Source organism: Platalea leucorodia (genome assembly GCF_965183815.1).
Source record: "Platalea leucorodia genome assembly, chromosome: W".
In the NCBI taxonomy this organism is placed as follows: Eukaryota; Metazoa; Chordata; class Aves; order Pelecaniformes; family Threskiornithidae; genus Platalea; species Platalea leucorodia.
In genome coordinates, this window is record NC_138859.1 from 13878889 (window position 1) to 13889518 (window position 10630).

Consider the following 10630-nt stretch of genomic DNA (forward strand, 5'->3'; position numbering starts at 1 on the left):
ATACTGAGGCATTTAGATCTAGAGGGTTTTCTCCTCCTCCAGCTTTCTTGCTACAAATGGTAGTTAGTTTGTGGTTGATACATGGCCATTTCAGTGCCTGAAACGCTCAAGCACTATAGAAACAAAATGTTCTCCAATTCTTTACTGCAAGCTTTTGTTCGTGGTCCTTCAGAAGTGTTTTGATCAAACGTATTTAGCAAAGAACTCACAACAGACTGCAGTGCATTCTTCTATCCTGTATTTGTGGATAGCTCAAGCTTTCTTTTGGGCCTGCTATGTGAAAATAAAACAAGTTGCTTCAAAGGAAGTAGAACTAATAAAACTTGGTTTCCTACAGTTTTTGTGTGTGTTTGGGTTTTTTTCCTCTCTATATTCCCCTTAATGCTGTATCTTCTGTGAGCTCCTGCCTTCCCTATACCCAGCTTTCTCCTACATCACCTATGCTGTCTTACTCTCTGTGTCCCCTTGCCACCATCCTGGCCTAGCACCTTGTGCCTTTATATTCCCTGATTACCAGTGAGGTGAGAAGTAATAACATGCTGTGGATTTAAGTTACAAATATCATAGAATCATAGAATCGTTAAGGTTGGAAAAGACCCTTAAGATCATCAAGTCCAACCGTTAACCTATCACTACCAAGTCCACCACTAAACCATGTCCTCGAGCACCACGTCTACCTGTCTTTTATATACCTCCAGGGATGGAGACTCAACCACTTCCCTGGGCAGCCTGTTCCAATGCTTGACTACCCTTTCGGTGAAGAAGTTTTTTCTAATATCCAACCTAAACTTCCCCTGGTGCAGCTTGAGGCCGTTTCCTCTAGTCCTATCCCTTGTTACTAGGGAGAAGAGACCGACCCCCACCTTGCTACAACCTCCTTTCAGGTAGTTGTAGAGAGCAATAAGGTCTCCCCTCAGCCTCCTCTTCTCCAGACTAAACAACCCCAGCTCCCTCAGCCGCTCCTCATAAGACTTGTGCTCCAGACCCTTCACCAACTTCGTTGCCCTTCTTTGGACACGCTCCAGCACCTCGATGTCCTTCTTGTAGTGAGGGGCACAAAACTAAACACAGTACTCGAGGTGCGGCCTCACCAGTGCCGAGTACAGGGGCACTATCACCTCCCTGGTCCTGCTGGCCACACTATTCCTGATACAAGCCAGGATGCTATTGGCCTTCTTGGCCACCTGAGCACACTGCTGGCTCATGTTCAGGTGGCTGTCAACCAACACCCCCAGGTCCTTTTCCACCAGGCAGATTTCCAGCCACTCCTCCCCTAGTCTGTAGTGTTGCATGGGGTTGCTGTGACCCAAGTGCAGGACCCGGCACTTAGCCTTGTTGAATCTCATGCAGCTGGCCTTGGCCCATCGATCCAGCCTGTCCAGGTCCCTCTGCAGGGCCTTCCTACCCTCCAGCAGATCAACACTCCCACCCAACTTGGTGTCATCTGCAAACTTACTGAGGGTGCACTCGATCCCCTCATCCAGATCATCAATGAAGATATTGAACAGGACTGGCCCCAGTACTGAGCCCTGGGGAACACCACTTGTGACTGGCCACCAACTGGATTTGACTCCATTCACCACCACTCTCTGGGCTCGGCTGTCCAGCCAGTTTTTAACCCAGCGCAGAGTGCACTTATCCAAGCTGTGAGCAGCCAGTTTCTCCAGGAGAATGCTGTGGGAGACCTTACTAAAGTCCAGGCAGACAACATCCACAGCCTTCCCCTCATCCACTAAGCAGGTCACCTTGTCATAGAAGTAGATCAGGTTAGTGAGGCAGGACCTCCCTTTCATAAACCCATGCTGGCTGAGCCTTCTGTAGAAGGGCGTCACATTTGCTAGCTTCCAGTCATCTGGGACCTCCCCGGTTGACCAGGACTGCTTATAAATGATGGAGAGTGGCTTGGCAATATATGTCGATTAGCCAACTAGTAGCCTTAGCATCACTGTTTACTTTGTGCTACGGTCTTTTCCTTAGTAGGATTATTAATTTTGGAACCATTGGTGTTCATGATACTTAGAGATGTCCTTTTTTTCTTTTGGGTCTCTGTCCTTACATCAGATATGGCTGTAACTGGTCAATAGATTCCAAGTGTTTTACAAACTTTCTGATGAAAAGTAGTTCAAACAAGTAGCATTTTTCTTAGCAAACTGAATTATTTGCATGCTTTTTCTTTTCTTCCCTACCGTCTTTGAGTAGATCCATACTTTTATGATTATCTGTTTTCAGTTGTGCAACAAAGGGCAAGTGATTACGAGGCAGTATTTAAAAGCATGGGTATATATTCATGTGTGTGTATATAATTCATATATATATGACTCATGCACATTTCTACTTTTTCCTAGCCTATATCTTTTGTGTTTAGAACACCATTCCTGTCATATAAAACAATATTGTCACCATACCCTGTGACCCAGTAGTTTATTAGGCTGTCTTTCTTAAGATCAAGGAATGACAGAGCATCCTATGGAGGTTTTCTTCTTGTTGTTTTCAAATTATTTGTGGGTCTGCAAATCTCTCAATCTCTTGTTAAGTTGTGGGTCAGCTGAAAAAAAAAACACACAAAACCAAAAAAACTCACCAAACTCTGCTTCCATCTTTTTGAAGCTAATAAAACTGTTGTCCCCATTACACAATACATAGGCTGAGCAAAATTGCTTCCTCTTGCAGAATACTTGGTATCGACACTCATAAGCAGTAATATTTATTTGTATTCTTAAAGTATCAAAAATTTGTTTTAGTATAAGTAAGTGCTTGGGTGAGCCAAAAAAACAGAGAATCTGCCTCATCTGAGCAGCTCTGATCTGCCTAGATAAGTTGAAATACTGGCTTTGAACTTTTATTGTAGGACCTGCTAAAATCCAAGTTGCTTATGTTTAAAGCCTCGGGCATTACCTCCTCAGTTGTTTCTCACAGAGCTGTGTTTGGCCTTTGTGCTTATTTTGAATATGTAAAATAATTGTCTGATTTTTGTTATGGTGCCCTTCCACTTAAGCAACTGGTAGGTGGATCTGTGTTTGCATCTATTTGGCTTTTCTGTTTCCGGTTCTACTTTATCTTGTCACTGCAATCTGGAATTTATGGAAAACAGATTAAAGGCTATTGATAGTGCATTTTGTACACTAGTTCTTTAACATCTGAATCAATTTACAAAAAATCCACACCATGTTTAGTAAATAGGCTATATACACCCCAACAGTTAGAGAGTTCCGTAACATCTGAGCAGACTGCTTTATTTGAAAGAAACCAGACATCTGGTCCCTTAGTAGAAATACCTTCAGTCCTGAAAGACAACTGACAAGAAATGTGGCTCTTCAAAGAAAGAGATTTGTTTAACTGGATTTTTCAGTACACTTCAAGGAATAGGGACGTCATCCTCACTAGTCACAATAGATAGCTCTTCTGGTCCTACATGCACTTATTGACAACAAACTCAATTTGCTTCTGTCTGTACCTGCTTTTGTCTTAACATTTTATTTAGATGCTGTCATGGTTTAACCCCAGCCAGCAACTAAGCACCACACAGCCGCTTGCTCACTCCCCCTGCCCCAGTGGAATGGGGGAGAGAATTGGAAGGGTGAAAGTGAGAAAACTCGTGGGTTGAGATAAGAACAGTTTAATAATTGAAGTAAAATAAAATAGAATAGTAGTAATAGTAGTAGTAGTAATAATAATATAATAATACAATAATAATATACAAAGCAAGTGATACACTATACAATGGCTCACCACCCGCCAATCGATGCCCAGCACGTCCCCGAGCAGCGATTGCTGCCCCCCGGCCAACTCCCCCAGTTTATATACTGAGCATGACATCATATGCTTTGCAAGCTCCTCCGCCAGTTCCCTCAGTATCCTTGGGTGGATCCCATCTGGCCCCATAGACTTGTGGGCATTCAGGTGGAGGAGCAGGTCGGTGACTGTTACCTCTTCGATAACTGGGGCTTCATTCTGCTTCCTATCTCCAGATCCCAGCTCAGGGGCCTGAAATACCCTGAGGATAATCAGTCTGACTATTAAAGACTGAGGCAAAGGCGGCATTAAGTACCTCAGCTGCCTTCTCATCCTTTGTGGCAATGTTTCCCTCTGCATCCAACAAAGGATGGAGATTCTCCTTGGCCCTCCTTTTGTCGCTGATATATTTGTAAAAACATTTTTTGTTATCTTTAGCTGCAGTGGCCAGTTTAAGTAAGTTCTAGCTGGGCCTTCGCCTTTCTAATTTTCTCCCTGTGCGGGACAATCGGGGGATCAGGCTCAGCCAGCATGGGTTTATGAAAGGAAGGTCCTGCTTCACTAACCTGATCTACTTCTATGACAAGGTGACCCACTTAGTGGATGAGGGAAAGGCTGTGGATGTTGTCTGCCTGGACTTTAGTAAGGCCTTTGACACCGTTTCCTACAGCATTCTCCTGGAGAAGCTGGCTGCTCACGGCTTGGATAAGTGCACTCTGCGCTGGGTTAAAAACTGGCTGGACAGACGAGCCCAGAGAGTGGTGGTGAATGGAGTCAAATCCAGTTGGCGGCCGGTCACAAGTGGTGTTCCCCAGGGCTCAGTATTGGGGCCAGTCCTGTTTAATATCTTTATATCAATGATCTGGATGAGGGGATCGAGTGCACCCTCAGTAAGTTTGCAGATGACACCAAGTTGGGTGGGAGTGTTGATCTGCTGGAGGGTAGGAAGGCCCTGCAGAGGGACCTGGACAGGCTGGGCCGAGGCCAACTGCATGAGATTCAACAAGGCTAAGTGCTGGGTCCTGCACTTGGGTCACAACAACCCCATGCAATGCTACAGGCTTGGGGAGGAGTGGCTGGAGAGCTGCCTGGCAGAAAAGGACCTGGGGGTGTTGGTTGACAGCCACCTGAACATGAGCCAGCAGTGTGCTCAGGTGGCCAAGAGGGCCAATAGCATCCTGGCTTGTATCAAGAATAGTGTGGCCAGCAGGACCAGGGAGGTGATAGTGCCCCTGTACTCGGCACTGGTGATGCCGCACCTCAAATACTGTCTTCAGTTTTGGGCCCCTCACTACAAGAAGAACATTGAGGTGCTGGAGCGTGTCCAAAGAAGGGCAACGAAGTTGGTGAAGGGTCTAGAGCACAAGTCTTATGAGGAGTGGCTGAGGAAGCTGGAGTTGTTTAGTTTGGAGAAGAGGAAGCTGAGGGGAGACCTTATTGCTCTCTACAACTACCTGAAAGGAGGTTGTAGCAAGGTGGGGGTCGGTCTCTTCTCCCAAGTAACAAGGGATAGGATGAGAGGAGACGGCCTCAAGCTGCGCCAGGGGAGGTTTAGGTTGGATATTAGGAAAAACTTCTTCACTGAAAGGGTAGTCAGGCACTGGAACAGGCTGTCCAGGGAAGTGGTTGAGTCTCCATCCCTGGAGGTATATAAAAGACAGGTAGACGTGGTGCTTAGGGACATGGTATAGTGGTGGACTTGGCAGTGTTAGGCTAACAGGTTGGACTCGATGAACTTAAGGGTCTTTTCCAACCTTAATGATTCTATGATTCTATGATTCTGTGATATGGTATGGAATAGCCCTTTGGCCAGTCTGGGTCAGCTGTCCTGGCTGTGCCCCCTCCTAGCTTCTTGTGCACCTGGCAGAGCATGGGAAGCTGGAAAGTCCTTGACTAGTGTAAGCACTACTTAGCCACAACTAAAACATCAGTGTGTTATCAGCATTAGTCTCATCCTAAATCCAGAACACAGCACTATACCAGCTACTAGGAAGAAAATTAACTCTATCCCAGCCGAAACCAGGACAGATGCACTTCAATTATTCCAGTTTTTTAATACTTCTACTTGGCATTGTAATTCACAGAAACCTTGTAGATATTTATGGTTCTTTGCAAAGTTAGATCAGTTTCATGTAATAACTTCCTCTGTGACCTGGTTATAATTTAAACTCCTTAGAATTTAGTCAGAAAGTTTCTAGAATGTGTTGGGGGAGGGGAGAGGGCTGCTGTTTAAATTTTGATAGAATTTGGAGAGCAAACACTTTTTAAAAATTCCAGTCCTAAAGCTTATCTAATTATTTGAGCTTTTGATTTTGCTTTATTATATACAGTTGTAACAATAAATGGTCCATCTGGGATTATCTTGGAAAAAAGTGTTTTATGTAGAAGTTATCAAAGTTTGCATAGGTAGTTCAGTAATCAGCTAATAATCTTGGTTCCACAAAATTCCTGTTCCAGTCTCCAACCGTTTGCACCTACTGAATATAGTTACAGGATTTATCTTCCTTCTGTTTTTTATTTATTATTGCATAACTGCAGGCAAATATAAATAAAACTCAGGTACCCTTTTGGATCTCAGTCAAATTCTGTTTTGAACAGAGTGGTTAGGGTAGTTTTGTTCTTTTCTTACAGCAGCCAGGACTACAGCTTATATGCCTTCCCAGATCGCTTATTGAGTGGCATATATCAAATAAGTTACTACTTTCCGTATCATCCACCAGCTTTACAACACAACTATTTAGCAATACCGGCCCTAGGAAGTCATTGGATGTTCTCACTCCTGTAGGTATTCTTTGTAGAACAAAGTTGTAGCACATAAAGCAGAAGGCATCATCTCATGGCATACTTCATTCTGTAGAAGTTACAAATCTTTATTCATTCACTGCTGAAAGTGTAACATGCAGACTGACTAGTCTTATTTTTAATACAGTCCAATGCTGAATGCTTAAAAGAAAGTGATAATACTGATGAGAACTAGAACTTGGGGGTGCTTAACTTTTTTTAAACATTTGTCACCCATCTTTGCTTCATCAAAGTAGACAGGTTTTGCCCTAGATTCTCTGAAAGGAAATTAGAAACAAAGTTTTTAAACCCCTTCTCTCAAAAATGACTTGAACTAAGAACTTAAGCATATGACACTTAAGAATTATGATAATGTTGTACTACAAAAGCCCTTCCTGTATGCATAAATACATTTGTAGCCGTAGCTTATCTTCCCTTTTGTGATGGCACTGTTCCCTTCAGTACAGCAGCATTAATACTGAAAGAATACAACATAGGAATGACAGAATGAAGTAAGCCATTTAAAGTAAAAGCCTTCTGTTGCAGGTTATCCTGAATGCTGTTTCATACTTAAATATCTAACCTATTTTCATTTCTAAATAGATTTGAACAACTCTGCACACCTTTTCTTCTCAGTGGCTGGATTTCAGATCCAGAAATGTTCCATTAAATAAATGTTCTCTTGTATAAATCTGAAGTTATCTGTAGGAGGAGGCAGGATATTCAGATTCGGTGGGGTGCCAGTTTAGTAATTTTGTTCAGAGTGCATGGTGAGATTAATCTTTCTCCTAAAATGAAGCACAAGGATAAGTAATAACTTTTTATGCATGATAAGCATGCATGATAAGCATCAAAAATATGAGCCTGCTGGTCTTTGCTTTTAATTTTTCTTTACCTTTCTCTTTCAGTCAGAGCTTCCTGCAGTGTGCACACAATGTGATCAATAACTCAAGAACTTTTTTCATGCAGTAATTAACTATGTGGTATTATCTGAACACTGTTTTTCTTTATTACCCAAAAGATGCAGGAGATATTTATATAACCAGCTGATCCCATTTTGGATGAAGCTGCTTCATGACAGCAGGAGAAAGTTTGTTTTAAATACCCTTTTTAACAAATGCTGTATAGAAAGCTTACCAGGCAGTACCTTTTTCTAAGGAAAAAAAATTAGTCTAAATACTCTTTTGCACTTAATACTTTATATTTAATTAAGCACAAAGTAAATGGAAGTGTCCTGTTGTAATCATGCTAAGTGTGTCTTTTAATAAAAAAGCCTATTCAGAAAATAGGTACCACTGTTCTGAAGTTCCTAGATGATGACTGGACTACTGATTTTTCAGAGTAAAGACTTATCTTCAAAAATAACGTTCCTATCTGGAATACATTCTCATTTCATTGGCTTCTAATTTTCACAGATTGAGATCTTACAAGAGTCACGAATGATGATTCCAGACTGCCAGCGCAGATTAGAAGTTGCACATGCAGATCTTACTCAACTACTAGTAAGTATAGCATCAAAATCCACCGATCAAGAAATGCTGCTGTTACTTCATGAACTTGGATAAATATGCTTGTCTGTAGTGCAATTGCAGCATATTAGAACTGGATTGAAGAATTACTTTTTATAGGTCCCAAGACTAGCATCCTATAACATACCAATATTTCATTTTAGATAACTGTCTTTGCAGACTTGGTCTTCAGTCTATGAAAACTGTGTGTTAGAATATTAGAAGCTGTCTTTAAGGGAGTGCACACTCAACATACACTTAAATACTGAACTGTTAGAATGGACTCTGAATTCCTGTGATAGTTACATGATCAGAAAAAATAGTTCACTTGCTTTAGGTAGTCTTTCTAGATCATGTAGATGTATATAATATGCTTGTAGTGAACTGAAATACTCAGAATACTTTGCTTACTACTTTTATTACGCTATGGACAAGAAACAAGACAGCTGAGTCCTTACTGAGTACTGCTTATATGATTTATTAGTGAGATGAGAACTAGTGCTGCATTTTTAAGATATAAATACCTGAAGGAATAAATAGTATCTTGTACAAATAGATTCACTGAAATTATACTAAGTTTGGAGATAGTCATGCTTATTTTAAAAGCTGATTTTTCACCAAGAATTCTGCTACACATGTAAATGCTACTGTGAGGCTAAAAATACATACCGTAAGTTAAGCCTCAGACACATTTGACAACTAAAATACAAATCCCTTTTCAAAGGAAAACTCCAAGTGTCTTGTCCTCGGGTGGTATGCCTCTACTGTTTTCCAAAATAAACGCTCAGTACCTGGCAGGATTTAGGGTCCTTTTGTCATTCAACTAGTTACTTGACAGTTAGCAGGTCTAGATTTCAGCAGCATGCAGAAGTGATGCTATTGATCCATACACTGTGCTGTACAAAGTTAAAACGAGGAATGTGGGGAATTACTATCCTTATTAAAAATCTTTAAAGGATTTTTTAAAGGAAATTTTTAAAGGAAATCTTTAAAGGTTGCTTTTTGTTCTTAGCTCACCTTCAATGCTTAAAATCAACTGTGTAGTAGTATGTTTTTTCAATTGTCAATCTCTGCTTAGGCTTTTTCCTAATGGTACTCTTGTTCTGAGTTCTGTTGTTATTGGTTTCAGTTATGCTGTCCTTGGTTTTAAATATTTATTTAGCAAAATAAAGGTATGCATAGGTCAAATCTATTCACACATGACAGCCATTATCCTGGACCTTAAGCAGGACAAAAGAAATTTCCTGTGCTTCGAATTATGTAAAACTAGTGTTTTCAATAATGATATATCCCTTGTTTCATAGGTTCCTTCTTAAATTTAATTCCATGTCCATTATTTTCAAAGTACTCAAAAGTTTTGTTTTTAATTCCAGGAAAATGAAAAAGAATTGGAAGAAGCCGAAGAGTATAAAGAAGCACGTTCCATATTAGAGTCAGTGAAGCTGGAAGCCTAGAAGTTTTTCAGTACTCTCTTTATATGCATTAGCACTGGGTCCATTCCACACTTTTATTTGACTATGGCTCTATTACTATTGTTGGCTTGCTAAGGTTCCCTTTACGCAAACTGGCCTTTCTCTAACTGCAAGATGCATCAAATAAAGGATGTTATGAAACATCTGTGTGTTCCATATTCAGACAAAATAGAAACATTTCCAGTTCACCTCAGTTACAGAAAGGAAAAATATAAAGCCTATTTAATGTAAGCATAATAGTGTAATATACAGAACTTCATCTGGACAATTCAGGCTAAGAAAGTTTAGCTATGTAAGGAATGTGAGGGACCAATAAATACTTTAGAGGCACCTTATATTTGAAATAATTTCAAGCCATTATAGCATAACAATCTGTACTGAAAGATGAGATGGAGTAAATGACCCTTCAACATCACCCATCTTTTTTTCTGTGATGCAACTTATTTGTAATTTTATCAAGTATTACTCCTTGTTTATCTTTGAGCCCAAGACAGAATTAAGAGCCGATTCCAAATCTTTCTCAATTTGCCTGGGGTTGATTCGTAGAGCCCAATTCACACAATTATCATTGATCAAAATTCTGTTACTTTTTCAAGAAACAGAATTTAGTAGATGACTAGTATACTGTCATTTGGATCTGCTGGTAAGAGTTCTGGACTGAATGCTTTTCCTGAAAGCATCTTGGCTTAAGTTTCTTGGAACAAAGCTTAAACCCCAGAAGCTGAAAGAGAACTAACTGGTAAGGGAACAATGCTTAATCTGCCTGGAAGACCAAACATGTACAAAAGCTGTGGTTCTTTCAGAATGCCTTCTCTAAACAGCAGAGAGTAAGCGCTGATGAACAAGAAAGCTTTTTACATTAGTTTTCCTAGTTTGAAAGTTTTTTGGCATGTTCCTTAAAGGCAACACAAAGCACAGTGTACCTTTTGTGTAGTGCTATATTGAATACTCTTATTAAAATTTTTTGTTAATTTTCCTGAGTTTGGGTAAACTGCAGTTTCAGAACCTCTATTTGTGTATCATCTATCTTACTCTCAATGTGCTTAATGTCTACTTCTTCATCACTCTTAAGCACTGCTCTTACAGATTATCAACACTGCAAGATTTCTGACTGACTGCAGAATGACCTACTTTTGA

At 40.6% G+C, this 10630-nt stretch overlaps 1 protein-coding gene across 2 annotated transcripts in view; it reads left to right on the forward strand.

Annotated features, from left to right (window-relative positions):
- LOC309601591 (tubulin-specific chaperone A-like) overlaps positions 1-9980 on the forward strand; it is a 30602-nt gene extending 20622 nt beyond the window's left edge. For both annotated transcript variants that reach the window (XM_082334695.1, XM_082334694.1), the window contains exons 3-4: positions 7929-8015; positions 9395-9980. In XM_082334695.1, the coding sequence (XP_082190821.1) occupies positions 7929-8015; positions 9395-9475 (168 nt within the window). In that variant the 3' untranslated portion in view covers positions 9476-9980. The remainder of the gene's footprint in view (positions 1-7928; positions 8016-9394) is intronic.
- Positions 9981-10630: the final 650 nt, after the last annotated feature.